The sequence below is a fragment of the Aspergillus puulaauensis genome, chromosome 7, assembly GCF_016861865.1.
Source record: "Aspergillus puulaauensis MK2 DNA, chromosome 7, nearly complete sequence".
In the NCBI taxonomy this organism is placed as follows: Eukaryota; Fungi; Ascomycota; class Eurotiomycetes; order Eurotiales; family Aspergillaceae; genus Aspergillus; species Aspergillus puulaauensis.
The window spans coordinates 1,405,987-1,427,112 of record NC_054863.1 but is presented as its reverse complement, the minus strand read 5'-3'; the positions used below and the strand labels follow the sequence as shown (position 1 = coordinate 1,427,112).

The 21,126-nt window shown below is 50.9% G+C and overlaps 3 protein-coding genes across 3 annotated transcripts; 1 reads left to right on the top strand and 2 right to left on the bottom strand.

Moving 5' to 3' along the window:
• Nucleotides 1-13,565: 13,565 nt before the first annotated feature.
• Nucleotides 13,566-14,545, bottom strand: APUU_70543S (uncharacterized protein; the record flags this gene model as incomplete). The annotated part of the gene is made up of 4 exons (XM_041695427.1): nucleotides 13,566-13,674; nucleotides 13,748-14,265; nucleotides 14,316-14,422; nucleotides 14,494-14,545. The coding sequence occupies 4 exons, from the start codon at nucleotides 14,543-14,545 to the stop codon at nucleotides 13,566-13,568; spliced, it is 786 nt and encodes a 261-aa protein (XP_041561159.1).
• A 1,084-nt stretch (nucleotides 14,546-15,629) lies between these two features.
• MLH3 (putative DNA mismatch repair protein (Mlh3)) lies at nucleotides 15,630-18,355 on the bottom strand (the record flags this gene model as incomplete). Its single annotated transcript, XM_041695426.1, has 2 exons — nucleotides 15,630-18,067; nucleotides 18,115-18,355. The coding sequence occupies 2 exons, from the start codon at nucleotides 18,353-18,355 to the stop codon at nucleotides 15,630-15,632; spliced, it is 2,679 nt and encodes an 892-aa protein (XP_041561158.1).
• Nucleotides 18,356-19,386: 1,031 nt separating this feature from the next.
• APUU_70541A (uncharacterized protein) lies at nucleotides 19,387-20,750 on the top strand (the record flags this gene model as incomplete). Its single annotated transcript, XM_041695425.1, has 2 exons — nucleotides 19,387-19,420; nucleotides 19,495-20,750. 2 exons carry the CDS (start codon nucleotides 19,387-19,389, stop codon nucleotides 20,748-20,750), a joined length of 1,290 nt encoding a protein of 429 aa, XP_041561157.1.
• Nucleotides 20,751-21,126: the final 376 nt, after the last annotated feature.

Here is a 21,126-nt window from a genome sequence, read left to right as displayed (position 1 = left end):
GCCCGGGGTCCTAGCATGCCAGGTTTCTCCCTGTAGGGACCCTCCATTCGCGCCATTCTCAGTTCACAGTTCCATTGCCACGATGGCCAGGGCGGGAGCAGGTCCGTATGGTAATATCGAATGTGATATTGTCAACCAGAACAGCACGGAAGTAGTCGCCATTTTGGTCAGCTATGCCAACAACAGGATCCATTTCAGTAGTGGAGGTAGGCAATTGCAAGGTAATACCATAAAATGGCAATGAACCATAAATGTAGGTAGGTTAGTATTCCAACCATGGGGAGTTCCGAGCGATGACAGGGTTCGAAGATGAATATCGAAGTAGCCGTTCGATATCTGCCAGCATCTTCCCCTCTTACATTTGCGTTCATGCGCCGCAACGTGCTGAGTCTGCCTCGCCGGCCTGCGTAGGTCCTAGAACCCACGAGGAGTTATATCTGTGCCAGATCGAGCGCTTGAACCTCGTGGAGGGGGTGCTGTGTGTGTTTACTCTGCCATAAAGGATTAAGAAGCCGGTATCGCGCGATTTCGGCTGCGAGAGGCGAGCCGACTCCTGTATAGAGTTTTGATATTCAGTAATATTCATTCAGCTTTGGAGTGGAAAACACCCGTTCCAACACCTATCACGTATGATTGGAGCAGAAAATACACTCGATGAGTGGATGTCATTGTGGAATTGCGCCAGTGCCTGCCAGGAATGACACTTGTGAAATAAGTAGGCTTGGAATGGGGCATATCCCTAAGCCAATCCATGTATAGATCAGTAGAATAGCCATTCAGTTGGGCGTTCGGACTGCACAACCAACGTGCGAACACAGCTTAGGAGACTTGCGGGATATTTGCATGGGAGCTGAAACCGATGAATGTCAAGTCATGATACTCGCTCAAAGAAATATCATGCCTGGCCCGTAGCGATATTGCGTGGCTCTGTTGGATGATTTGCGTCAAAGTTCCAGATCTTCGTCACCGGATCCCGGACGGTATCGATCATGAATGATGCTCTTCGTCTAGACGAGCAGCCATGGCGTCGATGAATCTCCGGCCTTGTAAACCAGAGGCTCCGTCGAGAGTTCCGGTGCGCGAATTGGTCGAACATGTCCAGACTTTCGCAGTTCTGGGAAAGAGTGATAAGCTGCTGAGTGAGCACTATAGGGCCAAGAGTATCGCGGAGCCCGGCTGCCTCGCGGATCTTCTCAAGATGAAAAGGGCAGATGTGATCCTGACTATGGTTACTATCTTTAAGCGGCGCGCGGACTTCCAGAGGAAGTCAACCCATGGCCAGCCCGGCCCCGGCGTAGGCATCCTCTTGGTGCGGTAGTAATATAAAAGTACATGTTCTCTATCGTGGTACTGCTGGAACAGTTCAGGTTGGGATAGCCGCATCACTCTTCATCGTCGCGGCTGCTGGACAGTGGTATAGGCATGGAATCTGCAGGTAGCAATCCTCCGAAGCTGGCATTATGGAGTAGGATTGACATAGTGTGATGCACTAGTACCAAGCCAGCCTAGCAGTAGAAACAGACTGTGCTTTGCGATAAGAGCGTATCTGATAATGACTCGGGTGTAAAGCTCTGGGGCGTTTGCAGGTTGTAGAATGGATAATAAAAGGACCGTTATGGGGTTTTCGCACGACATCTTTGCCAGATAATGTGTTTCTGTCGCTGTCGGGTTGGGGGTCTCGTTAACCCAACCCTAACAAGTTTACCGTTTAGCACAGCACAGGCAAGACAGAAGTGAACTTACGTGACATCTCCGAGGTATCTCTGGAAGGAAATCTCCATCCACGGTTCAGCAATAACGAACTGGAAATGCACTTGCTGCTGCGCTGTTGATGCCAGGTCCCAGCATTATTGGAGCCAGGTCCTCACACTGTTGCAAACAGCGGCCACATGCACTTCTCTCCCGTTGAAGATTGGAAATCTCCCATATCAACGAGGACTGTATACAGTCACTAGCTGGAGTATGTCGAGGATGTGCAAGTCACGGCGCAGACCTGTGCTGGATCTCGAGGACGTGCCAGCCTATACCAAATGGACAAGGCCCTGACTCGAGGAGTCGGAAATTATCTTGTGCAAGCGTGGATAGTCCGAAGGAACTCATCATCCCGGAAATGGGACACAGCGCCTGTTTCTTCCGTTGCAGATTGCGTGGAAAGGCTAAGAGAACCATAGGCCTTTTGAGAACTGCTCGTCTCATCTTTGATGACTGTCCGCTAGCCTGGGCGTGTGACATTTGGTCGAAAGCTTCGATGATCTCTTCGATTGCCTTCACTTGAGCCACATCTTCGGTGATTTCATGGTCTAGGTTACTAGGCTAACATCATCATCAGTCACTGAAGGACGAGGGTGGAATTTCACCCAGGGTTAAAAACACCCGCACTTCAGGCGTGGGTGAAAAATGAATCGGGACAGCAGAAAGCACTTACTTTGGGTTTGAGCTTCAGGGTTACTTAGGGTAGCTCGAGGTGTGCCGTCTCACCCTGCTTGTTATAAGGATTCCGGCCGCCATCCGGCTCAAGGCAAAGTCTAGATTGCAGGATGGCTTCATCATATGTGATCACACAAGCCGGACCTTGGTTCTCATGGGTCCGTGGTATAGGGCCCGTGTCCAGCAGTCTGAAGATAGTCACCGGTCTGGGCAGGATACGTGCAGTGATTCGTGAGAACGGTGTTCATATCCACGCGTTACTCCGAAGTGCAACATCTGTTGGGAGGAAAGTCATCACCCTGTCGAAATGAACAGGAAACGCGGGATGTGCTTTGATGTCGGGTTCCCTGTCCTTGCAGCTGATGTTAGCCTGGTTCTCTGGTGTGGCTTTTCAAGGACACGAGGCAATGATTCAGGTTCAGCTTCAACCGGAACGATGGATAGTATATGGTGATTCACCAATATCATATTGTGCGTAAATACTCGCGGGCATACTCCTAGTAGACGCCGAGCACCATGTTCCAAGGCAGCACACTTATTGGCCTCAAACCGGCGGTTCGTGCAAGCTTCTTGATGTCTTCAAAAACACCAGAGCTGACGGCGAAAGTCTCTCTATCTTCATATACTATGAGACAGAGGCGACGCTTGCAGCGTATTCAGCTGCCGTTGTGCAGATAACCCTACCAGGTGCACTGATCTGGGCTCGGAAGGGTCGATCAGAATCGATCACCTTAACGCAGACCTGGTAAGGTACTTGGGTGCGGAGAGCTCGGTTGGCCGCATGAGGATTGGGGACTGCGCCTGTCTCCAAGGGCTGGATCTCAGGCTCCAGTGTATGATAGCCATTTGCGTGGACCATCTAGTGGAGTATAAGAGACTGAATGATACCGGCTGTCGGGTAGATATCAGCATTCTCGCGGTGGGTTATACCGGTGTTCGGGTCAGCGAACCTGATACAGAGTCTATATACGTTAGTTAATAGTCTTGATTATCGGGTTAGGACTGATGATACCTGATATGAAGAGATGATTTAAAAACCTCCTGGGGGGTAGCTTGAAGATAGAACTTCATATCCGGGTTAATACCCTGCTACTTGCTAATAGTAGTCTCCAGATTGCTGGTCTCAGGGCTGAACACCGCGAGAACAGCGCTGAAGTTAGGCTAGTAGTCAATACTACCAGACGGGCGGATATAGACTTCGAAGTTATTATAGTCATACTCCGGGATTTAGGATATTATAGGTAGTTACTGCTATCCAGTTAGTTAGAATAGGTATGATAAGAAGGCTGGGTGTATAGTTCTAGGTATTACCCAGCAGTATATAGCTGCAGTATTACTCACATTTTCGTAGATGGATGTTGGTAGAGTAAGGGTGAGGCTACTTCCGTGAATAGAGAATGCGTAAAGGCTGATACTAGTCGGTTCTGACCATTAGGAAGTGGTTAAAATGTGTGATGGGTAAGTGAGTTGGTGGGAGAGAGGAGGTTGAGAAGTTAGGTGTTAGTGTTGTAGGTGGGTGGTAATAACCCTGCGTTGTCTTAGTATTGCATTTGCTTGTCTTCTAATATCATTCAGCGAGTAGCTCCATTCCTCTTCCTCTTGGATGGAATAGTGCACCGAAGATAGAAGTGCTGGGAGAGCTGATAGCAAGCGCACTATCTCTCCAATCTTCGGCTCGACGTCAACTGCAACGCTGGTGATGGTATTCTCGTCTGGTTCTGTCTTGGTTCTTTCTCATGATATGTGCAAACAGGAGTGACTGACTAAATGGTTCAAACCCCCAGTATGGCCATGGTGGTTGGTGCGTCCACCTCTCATTACGTGCATTGGTATGGCTTGTTGGTGGAGATCTTCAGCCTGAGAGAGATTTCTCCGTCGTGGCATCGAGATCGTCTATTGGAGGTCACATTCTTCTTGCTGAACCAGAGTTGGGAACAGCACCGCTGAACACTGAGATCATCAATTGTTGTTTCAGCCGGCCATCTGGTTCCTGATCTCAAGTCCAAGCAGGGTGGTTGGCAGTGCCGTCTGGAGATGCAGCAGGGGCACGAGATGATCCATAACTATTGCTCCAATTCAGGCTTCGATCCATGGTGTCCACATCGTAGTCGAAGATGATTTGAATATTGTCTCCTGGGTAGAGCCCATCAGGCTATCTACCTGTTGATTGGCAGTGGGGAACCCAAAATGTCGTGGACGATATCCGTCCACTGGTATTCGCGACCCGATAAGACACCATGCGTTCGTGCCGGGGGGCAATCTCGGTTCATCTTCATGGCTGAGATGGATATCGAGAAGATTCCAATTTCAAAGATGAAATCCAACTGAAGTGGTTCTGTCATACTACAGCCCGTTCTAGGGTTGAATTGTATCCCTTCAGCACCTAATCCAGCCCATAGCATCTCCTATAAAGCAAGAACGGTAGGGCTCGTGACTCGGTCTCGGATATTCTGTCATATATAGACATGGATGTTCCTGGGACTCGGTAGACAAGCTGAGCTTCCTGGGGGGTCGACATAGTCATGAGTCCAGGTAGGCCGCTCCAACACTGCGACATAATAGAGCATGTCGGCCGGGTCCTTCTCATAGGGGGTCCCGCTGAGAAACCAGCAGGGGGGGCTTAGGGGCAGGTTCCTAAAGGCGTCTGCGGTTTTGCCGTTGTTGCGCTCCTCATGGCTCTCATCTCGAATGGCTCGACTCCAGAAGTCTCCCCGGCATCCTGCAGTAATCTTCCTCGAGCGCGGGATTTGGATGGAAAAAGTGCACGTCATTGGAATCCTAACATGGCGTAGAAAGCTACCGGGTGTGGTGAGCACGACGAATCGCTCGGAATCCTTCGGGGGGTCATGTTCTGTGCCAACTGCGCTTAGGAAAAATCCAAAACACCCTGGACTCGCTGTAACTGGTACTCCGGACAACCGCTGGCTGTGTAAATCGACCGTGAAACACGATTAGAGCTTTGGGACTGTCTGTCTGTAACGGTAACATGCCACAAGCTGGACATCTGTAAGGTCAATGGCACCAAGTACCGCAGCTCGGACATTGCCCGCAGCCCGAATAACACTGCCTCTTTATTTCCTTTGGCGACATCATGCGCTCGATGTCGTCGTCTTCAGCTGTGCAACGCGAAGTAGTGCCGTTGAGGTATTGAACGGGTTTCTCCATCTACGTGAAGTACATTCGAGGCATAGCTTGAGCTATGACCCTTCGCAGTAGATTAATCCCACATCATTGGGATTATTGGAATTTTTGGAATCCTCTGGGACCGGCTTCTTCAGAGCAGGGTCGATGGTAAGAGACATTGTTGGATCGTCACTCGTGCGACAATGGTGGTCTCTGCGTGTCCAGAGCCCTAAGTTGGCTGGAGGTGATATTCACTATATCTCCACCACGAAGGGTTCACATCGGCGGTCACGATACCCTCCATATCCACGCGGTTTGGACATCTTGGGTAGTCTGAATACGTTAGCAGGAGTAATGCTATTGGACTTGTGTCCAACCTACTTCTTCAAAATTCCCATTCCAAGTCATCGTCCGTAGTGACATCTCGTCGAGGAGCAAGACCTTCCCAGCCCAGGGTGTCCATGTTCAGACGGACAGTCCGCTCCCAGCGGATAGAGATATGAAGCATTAGACTGCATGCAAAAGACTGGATTTCTACTACCATGAGCCTGAGTTGTGGTTTCCGAAGGATCTTAGGGAGGCATGTCCCGGTAGTGACCTTGTCCAACAGATCCTTTACCTTGACCTAGGCCAGGACAATGGCCGTCGCGCGAACTTGGAATGGGCATGAGTCTTCGCGACCCAGGACCCAGCGAGAAACAATGCCTGTCCGACTGTATCCGGTACGGTGGCGTTAGGCTCCCTGTGTGTTGTCCAGAAAAGCAAGCAAAAGCCCAGATGTGGGCGTCGTTTAGCTTGCTCTCGCATGGGAGCTGCCGGTGATTTCCGGCTTCGAATGCGCTTGACGAATGTTCAGTTGCGGTGGGAAGGCGAGCAAGGATAGCCAGCTAAAGATCCCCATATGTCCATACACCCCGAGCTGCTGAGCATTTGGGTGTCTTCCTTGTTTATCCCGCAGATGCCGGGATAAGATCCCATAGACCATGTCGTGGTCTTTGTGTACGCGCCGCAAGGCATGAGAAACATTGCCCCGAGGGGGCGGCATAACCACGTATAAGAGAACACGCCTCGCCTTTTGAGAGGCAGGGATGAGAGGCTGCAGCCGGCAGCAAGAGTGCAGGCGAGGGAGTAGGCAGTGCACCGGGATACCCATCCCACAGTATTGTTCGCTCTGTGGCCACAGCAAAGCCTGAAGAGGCTTTGCACTTCACATCCAGAGCACCAACGCACCCACACGTGTTTGAGCTGCTTAAAGTGAGACCCGCAGTGTCTACGCTATGACTGGCATCGGAAGGACGAGCTATGGTCGTGCGGATTTTCTATTGTTGGAGTGTTGTTGGTGCAGGTGGTCCACGCCGTTTAGTGTAGAGTAGGGGGCTGGATGTTTGAATGATCTGTGAATTTGTTAGCCAGAGCTCGTGTATCAGAGGATGTTAGTACTTACAGATGTATAATGCGCCACTAGATGTGCTTCTCGGCCCCAAGACCCGCAAGCAATAATGTATTTGAGCAGTGGCAAGCATAAGGAGTAGGGGCGGTAGCGAGAGCTCGTCGCTCATCAATAGTATGAGTCGGTTGATTGGAAAGTTGCTATGCACTCGATGAAAAATAGCCAACACACCGCGTAGTACGCCTGCAGGTCAGTGTCTTTCCATGCGGTCTGGAATCCTCAATCAAGAATGGCTAGCTGGGGTATGACTGAGAACACTGGTACTGGCCGGGCAACCTCGGTTGTTGGAAAGGGGCATGCGAGAGGCGCCATGCCAGGAGGTAGGATGGTCTAGGCTACGTTCGAGCAGCCGTGGGTGTTTGGAACTGAATTCATTCAGGATGGTACAACAGCTATACGGCCTTGTCCTGCCCGACTGTTTCCCAACGGGGAGAGAATGCTTGGGTTGTGGCCTTCACGATTCCTACGCTTGATTGAGGCGCTGCCTTATACTCAGGAACTTCCCTGGGTAGCTCTGACTGCATGAGGCCCCGGGGGGGCATCACTTGGGCCGCTCGTCTGCGTTGGTAGCACGCCATGTTTAACCGTGGAGGGTCTCTTTCATCGTCTTCATCAAACGAGTCCCCATCTGACCGTTCAGTGCTCGTTCTCTACCGTAGCCCTAAGTAGCTCACGGATGCCGTTCCAGATATGATAACAGTGCGAGAAGTGTCATTGTGATTAAAGGTACATGAATCCAGGGCTCCAGACCAGAACCATTCGGCCTTGGTAGCGGCTTTGCTAGGGTGGTTCAGATCTGCAGTTATTCATGCATGCCATTCCTGCCCGTTTATAGGCAAATCAGCGGCAATTCGCGTTTCGCTCGGCGTGCTCAACGTCGATAACCGTCCACTGTATGTGATTCCTTGATTGGGATATTCCAGGCCTGCGTAGGGTTGTGCTCGTCGTTGGCGCGAGTCGCGTATTCGTGCCTGAGAGGTGAGATTATAATAGGCTCAGCAGTTGAATCCGATTCTCTACTGCAAGGGGAAGCTCAAAGGATTGTCTGTTACCAGATTAGGGATAGACATGACTCGAAGAGCCAAGGCGCCCAGGCAGTCGTGGTGCCCTTGTTCGTATATGGCACCACAACCCAGAGTGGTCTGGTACTCGCTCCATGTTCGAACTGGGTGTACTTGCCGTTGAGTCTGACAGATTTGGTGGAGTAAAGCCATCGTGGCCGAGTATCTTGTGGATATGAGATATGACCAAGTATCCGCAGAGTATTTTGACATTGAGGTCAAAGCTAACTCGCTCTCCAATCCACCCACAATTAATCACGATCGTTGATAAATGGTGTGAGACACGTGTGCTCTGCTACATCGGCCGTCGTATACCAGAAATAGAAGAGCCACAACTGTATCGTGTTGGCCAGAGACAAGGATACATGAATGACTGTGGTGTCTGTGGCTCGGGGCGACATCATTAATCGTGTATCTATTCAGAGCACAACGTATTCCAGACAATCATGCTTTGGTCCAACTCCATCACAAATGATAGTGAATCGGAAACAACCCCAGCCATTTTGGGACAGTAAAACACCCAGAACGGCATCCAGGAGACAAGTCTATCCGGAATGTACCCAAGTGGTAACCATCAAGACGAACTAAGGCGCCCACGAGAACACACGGGGTTTGTCTTTGGCGAAGGTCGCCAGGATGCTCTTATGCCATTGTCAAGGTATCAGAACGCAAGGATAGAGCTCGAAGCCGCTTTCCTGATGTATGCCTTTGGGCGTCTTCTCGAGGGGACACGGCAGTTATTGCACTTCTGTCCTATCCCTCCAGAGACGCATTGTTGGAAAGCCAAACGGCCACCAGAGTGACCTTAGACACGTCGTCCGTCGGCATTTCGCACCGGTTTTCCCCCGCATGTCGGATTGTTAAGTGGATAGTCTAATCTTCCTTAGTTCATGTCTTCAGTCTGTGCTTTTTCCCTGGCTTCTCACCTCTCTGCTGCATCGCATCCGACGCAGCTCTTGTCTCGAGCCACCCATTTGTCGTGGACTTGACATAGCCACATGTGTCCCTTGCGAAGGCAGGTTGCCGAGAAACGTTTCTTGCACCCTCGATATCTAATACGTAGGTTAGCATGGATTATAATGTAAACTAACCCCAGTATTCACGTACAGGCAATGAGCCAATGGGGTATGCAATTTAGTGGCGCACCCACAGAGAACAACCACACCTAGTGTGAAAAGGCGCTTCGGAAACACCTTGATGATACTATAAGTGGTGCGATGATTGTACTGGGCCTTCAATCTTCACTGTGCTACCTTTGTTATCGGCGTAGGCAGATCCAAAAACCAAAAATAGGTTCGGTCCGGCCGCCCGAACTTAGCCCTAAGTAGTCCGCCTTCACACCACGAGCATATAATGAGATGCCTGTTGGTCTGCCGCAGCATTATATAGCAGAACTAAACAGCCAACGCTGAAGCCAGCAGATTGAGAGCACGTTCAGGCCAAGAACCATGTCATGTCACGAGCCCCACTGGACGAGGCTGAGGGGGTTGTATAGACAGTATCGAGGACATCCTTATCTGCAAGTATAACTATTAGTCAATTCCCGAAGATCAAATAGGATGCAATGCTTGGGGTAGGATGTTCACATACTCAAGTCTCAGGCGCTTACAGTAGTCCTCCACGGCAATTCCGTGCTATAGACGCCCAGCCACAGCCTACCTCGCCTTCGCTGTCTGTGACCTTGAACGGTTCGACAAAGACAGGAAAAAGCCAGTGGCGAGCCTTGCTTTGCTACCCTCATCATATATTTCACTGTAGTGTGACGGTCGATACAACGGCCCAAATATCCTGGTTACTGCCATAGGGTTTGGCTCTCCTCCGCCACAATTGACCTCCTTGAAATTGTCCATCGACCGCGATTTGATGCTGGGGGCTCGAGAATCGTGCTTGAAATGATTTTCAATGAGGCTCTTCACCATTCCCCAGCTGAGTTTCTAAAATGGCGAAATGGGTTGAGGGTCAGAGATCCAGCCCTGTCGTAGACTGCCTCCTCGTCGGATGACTCTGGGATCTCATCGCGTGTTTTGGCAAAAGCACGGCACTTCTACCGTTTCTTCGGGAGCAGAATCCTCTACCAAGCCTCTTGTACGAGTCTGCTTGGGGAATCAGTTTCGTCTAACTCCATTTCCTCAACGGGCACAGCGTGCAATGACTTCGCCATCTCTACCGAGCTTCCTGGTGTCTTAGGCCGGGGCGCATTGGTGGATCCATTTTCGGTGTCATCATAGTTAAGCTATTGGCAGGACCCGTTAGACATTGTTCAAGCTATACTCGATTCGCGCCGTCAAACACGGCCCAGAGTCAGCCAAGGAGGCATCTATTGCTTTTCTGGTCCGCATCTGAGAAAAGGTAATTGCCGGCGGAGCCGGTCTCAAAGATGATAGCATGATGCTATTGCCGTTTATGTCTTGAGTGGCCACTAGGAGGACCTTGGTAAGTAGGCCTGCGTACTTCTCAATCGGTTTTACATTGCCATATTCAGAGCAGAGGCCTTCTTGAGCTGGAATTAGGGCCAACCGCAGATGTCGCGTTGGGTTTGAGATTCCGTGGAAACACCACAGCGGTCCTATCTCGTTGATATCACCTCCGTGCCGATATTTCGAGAGTGCTTAATTCCATTAAGTTCGCATGGTCCAAATGTTCCGTTGCTCCGGCCTGGCTGCCTTCCCTGGTTGGATGAATCAATGGCAAACTTCCAGTACACCATAAGGAGGAAAAGGCATGGAAAGCCTTCCATCTCGATCCAGAATTGAATGGTTTTGCCTCGCCTCGTTGGCAATGTTCCAGACCGACCGCATGGGCATTGTCTGCTGCTCACCCAAGTCAGGCACAATCAAAACGGAAGCGAAACAGGCCCCATTCCGAATCCAGAGCTTAGTTTGAGAGCGGTCGTTCGAATCGATAATGCGAACAGCTTGGGACATGCGGCATGGCCGTCGTGACGCAGGCGGACATGTACAGCATATCTCCGTCTGCTTCCTTGACACTCTGAATACTTTGAGATAGAGTAGAGAAACCCCGCGTCGTGGTGTCGAAGTGTGAAGTGAGAGCTGAGTATGATGATAATCTCGAGCTAATATCAGAGCCTTGGGTCTATACCACCCGCCGAGTACTGGCCACAACTCAGGCTCAGTGAGCCGGGCTGCTTCATCCACCAAGATAGCTGTGGGATTGACATTCTCACGGATGGAGGTTGCGCTTGCTGTGAAAGCAGTGCAAACGATAGCGTCTGACAAGGCCAGAGTGGCATTGCGCAATGCCCTCATACGGTATTCTTGCGAATTTCATTCATGTCATTTCAGTTTCGGTAAATTCGTCTCCTCGTTCGTATGAGCGGGAGTGCGACACAAATTGGCGACGTATTTGATGGCCAGAGAATGGCGCCTTAGGTAGCCCTGGTGCTAGTTAGCCCTAATCACTCGACTACAAACGCAGAATCTGCCATACTTTGTTTGCTGCCCAGGTCATGGCCCTGTAGTGCTTCAGAGCAGATTGCTCCATGTCGAGACATTGATGTCGCAAGAGAAACAGAAAACATGAATGTTCCGTTCAATGTGATCTAGTTCTGTGAAGGTTAGCAAGAGCTGATTGCACGGCCATGATAATGCTGCGACATACGGAGGGTAACTTCAAAGGCCATGGGTCTTGCAACACTGAGGATAACCTTGGTGAGGTGGATCACCTTCAATACCCAAGAGCATACGTGCTTCCGAGAAGCCGATGTAAACCGCAATATCTGAGCTGATGTTAGCGGCATCCGTAGATCATAACAGCCAAATAACTTACGGGTAGAATAATAAGTACAACAATCGTTAGCGGCTCATTATTATTTTCGCTGGTCTCCCGTCGCTTCTATATGGAGCCCCTGATAAATTAGGGAAACTTGTCCATCTTAGTGGCGTGTCGAAGGACGGCCTGTATAATATAGACCGAATAGCATGCTGTCCACAGATGGTACCATAGGCTCTCCGTGACTTAAGATGCCGTCCGTCTGGCAGAAATCCGAGTGGACAGATTTCAGTCCACATAGAAGTACCTGGATACTTTGGTAGAGCAATTCCACTCCAAAGAAACTACATTCATCTGTAGGTCAAGTTGACTCAGTCTCCGGTGCTCTGGGAGTTCTCTCTGCAATGAACAGCACCAAATGCCGGTCCGTATATCCAGCACGAGAAAGCCCAAAGTCGAAATTCAGCGTATCTAGAAAGCAGCATGTTAGACCGCTGTCAACAGGGATAGTGCGGAAGCATAGATAGACTCATCTGTAGACGTACTCGCAGGTTAATTCGAAAGCCATTGTGTCGTGCCACAAAAGGTAGGAAGTTGATGCACACATGTCCCTCCATGGATTCCCCAGGAAATCCAAATTCGAGATCCCTTACCTATAGACCCGGGTCGGAGCTGGCATGGAAAATCTCAAGGGTTGCGATTCTTGCTTCTGCGTGTTCATGGAGTTTCATTCTGCCATGTTCTCTGTACTCTGTACTCTCGAACTCCGAGGTGCATCTCTTGGAATTCGGAGGTGCATCTTTTGGAATTCGGACGTCCACGTCAAGAGTCATGCAGCCAGACCCATTGTCACGGCTTCCGACATTGTCTAGCCAGAGCGGACTCGTATAGACGGGGATATCTGGGTATTGATCACCGCAGACACAGGCCGATCTTCGACAGTTCGAACGCCTGCATCAGTGCCGAAACTATATGTTGGACTCATGTTCGAGTCCCAACTTGCTGAAGCGCACTTATTAGTTCGTACGGTGAGAATGTGGCGCAACCAACAGATTCATCCAGTTGTACTGGGTACGTGAGTAATAACTAAATGAAACGTTAGTCTCGAACTCAACTAGACGGTTGCAAGGATGCATGGTTGGAAAGAGGCATACCTACTTCATGAGTAACCGCAGAATGCATCAAGTATCCAACATCTCCCTCAAAATGCAGCTGGAAACCCGTGGGTCGTCTTGGACTGTAGTTGACCATCCGTGATGGCCACCCTGCTTCTTTCGGCACCCTCAGACAAAGTCCCGAGTACCGCTTCAAAATGCCCGCCATTGAAGGACACGCCGAGAGGTTGATGGGTATTGGTATTGTTTAACACAATGACTGCCATCCTCGCGTCTTAATGCAGAGAGTCGTAAACTGGACTACTTCTGCATCCACCAGGGTTTCTAGCTTGCGATTCGACAGTATAGTAGCCTTCGGTGGCGGGAAAAGTCATCCCCAGGATAACACTCCATGTAGCCCCCACGCAGTCCTCGGGGTTTCTGCCGTTGATTCGGGCATACTCCATCTGGAAGTTATTGAGGGTATTGTACTGTGGGGTCTCTCGCGATGTTGGTAGGTTTGGTTGCTCGAGATTAATCACATTAACCAGCCCGTTACCGATGCAGGATCAACGGGGACAGCTGTATTGGGGCTGTTGGTTCTGGAATAGTCTCAAGATTAATCTCTCGCTGCGCTGGTTGTGACGGAAGGACTGTTGGTGCAGTGAGCGGCTGACTGGTTCAACAGCGTAAGACATCAGGATCATAACCTGTGGACGCGAGACCGGCCAAAAGCCATGTACTGCTCGCGGAAATCCAGATATCTCCAGAAACAGCTCTACCGATACGCCTGTTCCCAGCATGGCATAACAGTTAGCTGATCATTGACAAATATCATACTTGAAATACTGGAAACCACGTACCATCGAGGAAACACGTAAGCGATGCTCTCTAATCTAGCAGCAGGAAATGAGACTTCTCGCAGCCCACATTTCTTAGAATCCCTGGTGCTAGGGACCGAAGCATGGCTCTGGTCATAAACATCTCCATAATACCTGCAAAAGACACCCACCCACCGTATCATGTCCGCTGACATGGTCAGGCCATAGGATCGTCGCAACTTGCTGTAACTCATGCCGCGGTGCCCAACTCTGTCTGCCACAGTCGAGTCGTTGGGAGCCGTCATCAGAGACTGGAATAGCGCCTGGTGGTCAAGGAACCAGTTCACCATGTAGCAATGGTCCATCCGGCAGAGCCGGATATCGACTGGAGCGCAAACGCACAAGCAGTAATATTTCAACAGACGGATCACACACTTCACCGGATAATATCGGTGGACATAATATCCAGCCATGATAGCGAAGGCAAGTTCCGAATGGCTGGGAACGCTTCGAGATGCAGCACGCCGCGATCTCCGTGTTTCGCTCGGATAGTAATCTCCCTGTGACAGGTTAGCTCCAAGCCGGTGAGAAAGGGGATGGGAGAACTTACGTGAGGCGGAGTACTTTGAACTTGTGGCTTATTCCTATCTTGTATGGCGTCGATATGTCGGATGAGGTAGCAAAACGAAATCCACGACGAAATACTTCTTCCACGATCTGTTGGAACGGCAAGGGTCAGTTCAGCAAGGATCAGCTCAGCACCATGACCGAATTAGCAGCAAACATACCGAAAACAAATAGCCATTCCGTCCGAGCATTTTTCTGGGGTTGGGGCTGCATATTTCCGGATTCAGACCAACCGAAGTCCGACAGAAAGAACAACAGCACAGTGATTAGGGCAAGGCAGAAGCAACGCGATGCGTCGACTTATGTTGTCAGGAAGCATCAATTGGGTTCGGCGAGACAAGACCAGGTTACATGAGGCGAAACGATGAGGTCAGACAGGCTCATGCCCTAATAACCATGTCGTTCCGTGCAGTGTAGCTGGGTTGGGTAAGGCTGAGTGTCCGAAGCCACTGCGTCTGGTCAGAGATGGTGCATGGGAAGAGGGATGAGGATATGCTACGAACTCAGTCACTCTCAAGCAAGATGGAGTATGCCTGATGCCTGCAGAGAAGACTGGTGATACGTTGTGGATTGTATTCTGAGCTCACGTCATGCAAGAGGGTCGAGAAGCCCTCAGGGCTACATGGGAAAAGTAAGACCTAAGTAACAGGAAAGCGAGAAGCACTCAGACTAACTCCTCCCAAAAGACGGAGAAGAATGTCAAAGACCGAGGTCACTGGGTTGGGGAGTTGTAGGAGGAAGAAGAAGAGGTCGATTTGGGGGGAGAGGAGGGCGGATTTATAGGCAACGGTGGCCAGGTCCGCAATGAATGGCTACGAGCAAGAAACGGTCTGTAATATAGCAGTGATGGAATTATTCCACGATAAGTTAATACAGATAATAGCTTCCACGGTTCGAAAATAGGCTGTATCCAGTAAAACTCGGCGTTGACGCAGGATGATGGAGAGGGGGAAGCCGGAAGGGAAGACGGGGAGGAAGAGCAAGAGGAATGGGATGGGGAAATGGTCTGCGAACGCCGCAAGAGTCAAGAAACAAACAATAGAACCTTCCAGCCAAGGCCAGTTAATGGCTTGATACCATTCCGTTTGCTTCGCTGGGTCTGGTTGCGGGAGGCGGCAGTTATGCGTCGCGATAGCTCACATCGCCGGTGAAGTAGCGATGTCGCCCCAGTCACCGTGGCAGTAAACAGGATAGGCATCAACATCCCGATTGCACGAGTTGATGGTCTAGAGCATGGCTACAATCATATCACTGCCAATATGAATAACTTCGTAATTGGGCTTGATCTCGTCGCGAGTTAAGCTGGGCTGTCATGCTGCCACCGTTTGAAGGCCGCGGTGAAGCCGACATCCACCTCGCCCGGGCCTCCATCTCCGTTTGACCCATGAGCAACGCTGTCATGGAGGTCCACCAGAGGCACCATTGATGGCCGGCCATGGGCACACTGGAAAGGGAAGACGCAAGTAGCCAGCCGCTTGACCAGGTTCATGCATTCCCCAATGGTGAGAGCATCATTGAACATAATGGCAGTTCTGCAGGCTCGAGAGTTGAGAAGGTTAAGGATGCCCTGTGGGCACTCTGATAACCGTCCAACCCAATCCTCCGAATGCCCAGGGTCTGGGAATGGTACATGGGGATGTACTCTTCCATTCTCTGTCCGCTTCCATGTCTCGGCGCGGACGATGTTGATGAGCTGCTCTGGCTCTGTCCGACATCGCTCCGCAATCAAGGTCGGAAGCATTGATACCGAAATAGACGCCCTGCCACTTCGCGGGGGTTGTGAGACCACGTAGTCGATGCCCCACGACTTGAAGTATTCCACCTGCCGCCTAAACAGAGCAGCCTCGGCGACGGGGATATCAATTGTCACCGGGTCCACCTCAATCGTTCGTACAGCCTTCAGGCTGCTGTCGAATAATTCCTGGGACAGTCTCTCAATTCGACATCGCTCATCGGCTGCGTGCTGGTCAATAAGGACAAGCGTTGATGTATGGTCCCGAGATACCATTTCCACCAGAATAAACTTCCGATCGACTTGGCCCATTACTCTGGCTGTCTTCAAGTCTTGTTTGCGTAGTTTTCCGCGATATTTTGACGCCCCGAAGCCATCCAATCCGCATCGTTCGTGGAAATTGTGCGCCGACTTATTGGCGCTCGGTTCATGCTCTGGTTCGGTATCCAAGGCATTTATCGGTCGTTCAGACCGACCAAAAACAGGGTTTCTCCAATTACCCAACAAATTTTCAAACCACATATTCTGCGTTCCTGGAACAGCTGATGCCGGCCGCTTTTGGGTATCCAATATCCGCGTCGTCATCAGAGACCCCGTTGACTTGGGTCGATGGGACAATACTGAGGCAGCTGACGGCCGAACGTTGACGGACTGGCCAGTCCGCGAGTTAACCCAGTGGCTTATCCCGGTGTAGGGATCAACCCACGGAATCACTGTGTCACCGCACTCCTTGCCCTGGATGTCCACAGCGTTGTCCTGTACTGTTGTCTGAGGACGTTTATCGGTAATCGTAGATTCCAAAATTAGACCCTGCGTCGGTGTCGGTGGATGCATGTCCTTATCATCCAGCTCGAGACGGTCTGAGGCCAGGGGTGACTTGTCCGGGGTTGGGCCATGGGCGTGGCTATTCCCGCTTTTGATCCGAGACCAGCTTCCAAAATTCCCACTGACGCCTGGCCGGGAAAATGATGGGAGCTTCAATTCCTTTCCTGTGAACTCGATGGTAGAAGTCCTCAAGGCTCGTCTTTGAGATTCTCTTCCAATCTCTGCCTGCTGCGCGGAAGGTTCTCCTTGTCTCTTTCCACCCCGCGGACGCATGTTGTGGGCTTTCAAATACTCGTTGATCATCAGCGTAAGGATATCCAAGATACGCTGAAGCGACCGGTCCGACTCTGGTAGTTCCTGGTCATTTTTGGCTAGCGTACCGTCGACCGATTCGATACGAATATAGAACATAGGCCACTTGTTCACGGCCCCGGAGTTGCGGCTGTCTGCTTGGGTAGTTGACGTATTGCTTGCAAACGGGACTCGTCCAGTCGTTCCAAAATCAGACATCGAAAACAGCCGGTTGACCTCGCTGTATAGTATATTCGTCTGATTATGCGAGTGCACAGGATCGGCCCCCAAGGATATGAACTGGACTTTCTTGGAGGGACTAGGGACCAGGGAGAGTGCCGCGTGAATCGTAAGATGCGGGACTGTGGCCGAGACTGCATGCCATTTTGTTGTGTTTCCCGTATCAAGGCCTGCCTGAGACAGAATCGAGCTCAAGCGTACCAGGTCCAGTTCGCCATCAGCTGGAGAGCCTCGACGAGGGCGGATTGTTAACTTTCGTTGTTTGTCGGTATCAGAAACTGCAACTTTCGAGAGACTGTTATTCGAAATGACAAGCGAGATCAGCAGATTCTTCAAATCATCCCACTGTCTGTCTAACTCATCCGTCTTCTGCAGGGTCAATGCACGGTTCTTCACTCGAACAGGCATATTCCCAAAAAGGTCATTAACTGTGACGCGCGTTCCATGGTCACTGAACTTCAAAGCGTGGTGTCTGGGCGCTGGGCTAAGCCGTGCAACAGTGACAGATTGATGGAACATAACAGTGTTTGTACTTGCATGTTGGACATGATGGGAAGTTAAGGTCAACAGCGCTAGTGCAGATAGTGAAGCCAGAAAACACCCCTTTCTGCCATGAACTTGGGAGTCCTGATTGAATTTTGAAGTATCTATCTCCATTAATACAGCGTCATAAACATCCGAATTGAACACATACGATAGGCCTTCCCCAAGCCCCCGTCACTCTCGAACTCAGCTGGGATGATTCCATTCCCATCGTCTTCCACAACGCACCCTCCCCGTCGGTAGTCGACGGTAACAAAAACGGTCTGGGCGTTTGCATCTATAGCATTCTTGACCAGTTCCACAATTACGCCATTCAAATTCGTTATGGACGTTGATGATTTGATTTTAGTAGCCACTTCGTGTGGGAGTGGCTGGATTTTGTGGACATTCATCGTAGGGGTTAAGCTGTCGAAAACATATTTATTCGTCGGGGCTGTTGTCCGCCACCTCGACCTGGATAGAGTTCCAGCAAGTCGAGCAAGGAAGACTAGCAGCCAGACTAAGGTCACAGTAACATTGGTGACTGCTTAGTTAAGTGTCGCTTCCATCTTGAATAGAATGGTTTGTCGTGAGTGTCGAGGAAGTCGCAAGCAATGATGTCGGAGCATCACGTGACTCTATACTGAGTGATTCAACAATTCTTAATATTACAACCATCACAATCTTTAATTGTAGCTGTTACTTTGCTACTGTTAATACTGTAGAGGCCTTTACTTTTGACTATCTCTGCCAGATACTGTACAGTCAACAGCGTAAGTACTTCTGCTCCTGTAAACCTCACCGCAACAACAAACAGTGAATAGAATATACTGAAACTGTGACTTTGATTGCTCCCTGCGTCATCAAAACACTACAGCAGTTTCAGACAAGCTGCGAAAGGTCTTCCTGAGTTCGGCAATTCGACGACTCGTAGCTTGAAGAAACAGTTGAAGTATCACAAACCCACAGCTCTGGACCTCGAGGGAGGACGCGACTACGCGTCCCCGGAAACGTGCGTCCATCGGGCATTTGGCTTCTCTGTTCCAATAGACTGCTGCCATGAATGAGGTTGGGAAGCATTCATGATACTGACGCTGTTTTGGGCCGAGACAGGGCGGGAATCACGTGCCGCTCTCCGCAGGGACAAAGAGTCAAGGAGGCTGCGTTTCATCCCTCAGCATACCTCCCTTTCCTCTCAGAAGCTCCAGCTCGGTCCAAACTGCTATTCTTCTATTTCGTGTATTTGTTTATTTGATACCCCTCCTTTGTTTTCTCCCAGCGAATCCGTCCGGTCTCTTCCACTCGCCCCCCTTCGCCGCCTAACTATCGTAATCCGTGATACCCAAAGTGAACAACCCAAGTGACAACCCACAAACGGCGGCCTATTTGAGCTACGTCGACTGCAGGTTCGCGAGTGTCATAAGACTGATTCCTCGAGGCCAGAATGGCCACAGCTGATGGCCCTGCCCGGGTGCATGGTACGTGCTGCTACTACCCCCTCCTTCAGCCTCCCGCTACTGTAAACAACACTAACACTCTCCTTCTGTTACAGACCGCAACGGACGCCGGCGCCCGTTCGCAAGCTGGATGAAGCGACTAGCGAGTCTGAAAAACTCAACCGACTCACCCTCTACCCGTTGGTCCAACAAGCGCAATGGAATGTCCAAAACGAAGAACCGAGGCATCAAGAACAACCCGTATCCCTTGTCCGGGAACCCTCAACTTGCCCAGCAATACACCAGCGACCGCGCTTCTTCCTCCCATATCAGTGAAGACCAAAGTCGATGCCGATCCCATTCCCACAGCGAACCATCTATCACCTACTCTGGATATGAAAACCAGGTGCCCACCACGGGCGCTAAATCGGCCGCGCCAACGATCTCCACGAACGGCGAGACGGCGCTTTCTGAGGCTGCATACTCGAAGGCTGGAACTATGGCGACGGTCGGTGGAGGTGTTAGCACCAATGGAGGGGGTGAAGGAAGCACATTCTCGTCTCCGGCGCCCTCTGTGCGATCGCTGGCGACCACGTTGACCACGGTGCAATCGGCGGCTCCCTCGACCCATATTTACAACACTCAAAACCCTCAATACCAAGGCCACCACCATAGCCATGCATCGAGCTCCGGCACGCAGCAAGTGCAGTTCTCCCAGCCGTTCCCTCCATCCCCAGCGACCGCCGTTCCACCTCATCTTGCCCCGCATGGCAACTCTGTCACGTACAGTGGCGCAACCGCGAACAACATCCTTACCGATAACGCTTCGATCCTAACCCTCGCCTCTTCGTCGAAGCGTCGCCGACGAAACTCCTTGGACACGAATGCCTCGGTCCGCGCTCTGGCGCCATCATCGGTATTTGGTGGAAGCCGCGAAAGTCTGCCATTGAGCGTCCTAAGCGGGGTGGGCGAGGCGTCGAACACATCCGTCCTCAACGCCCCTGGTGTTCTTAGCCGACCGAGTCTCGTCGGACTGGCTAGTGCAGAACGAGCAAGCGTCTATTCGTCGTCTGGCACTGGACCTAACGGCGAACGCGGCAGTTTCTACGCCAACAAACAAAGTCCCGTGGCTGGCGACGGTGCCAGTATCAGAAGTGCCGGCCACTCGCATGCGCGCCAGGACAGCAACACCGCCAGCATTTCGGGTGTCGCGACACAACCCATCCAACCTGGCCGAATCAGCCGACGCAGCTCGGGATGGGGAGAGATTACAGGCGATGACGAAAGCGTCGAAGAGAAGACGGAGACCAGAGAGGAGGACAAGGAAGAGGAAGAGAACAAGGAAGCGACTAAAACCACGGACCAGAACTAACATGTTGGCTGATATCGTAATGCACGATTCAGTGGTCTTTTAATAATGCCATGAGGGCCAGCCTCTTTTCTACGACTAATGCGGGTTGGATAGATGAATTCCTGGTTCATTGTGGCGTTTATTGGGTGTAATGGTGTTGATTACGGACGGCCTCGGTGGCATGATGAACTAATGTCTTATTGTATGCGTAGATTCTTGCTCCAAGTTTTAATCCAGACAGATGCAATGCATTGATTTGTTTTTATGACACCAGCCAAGCCGTAGCTCTACAAAAGCGGCACCGTGCCTCGGATGCTCAAAATCACCTGCGGGACAATTGTCTCTTGCCCTTCCAGAACTCGATAATTTATATTCAGCCATAAATACTAAGATATTG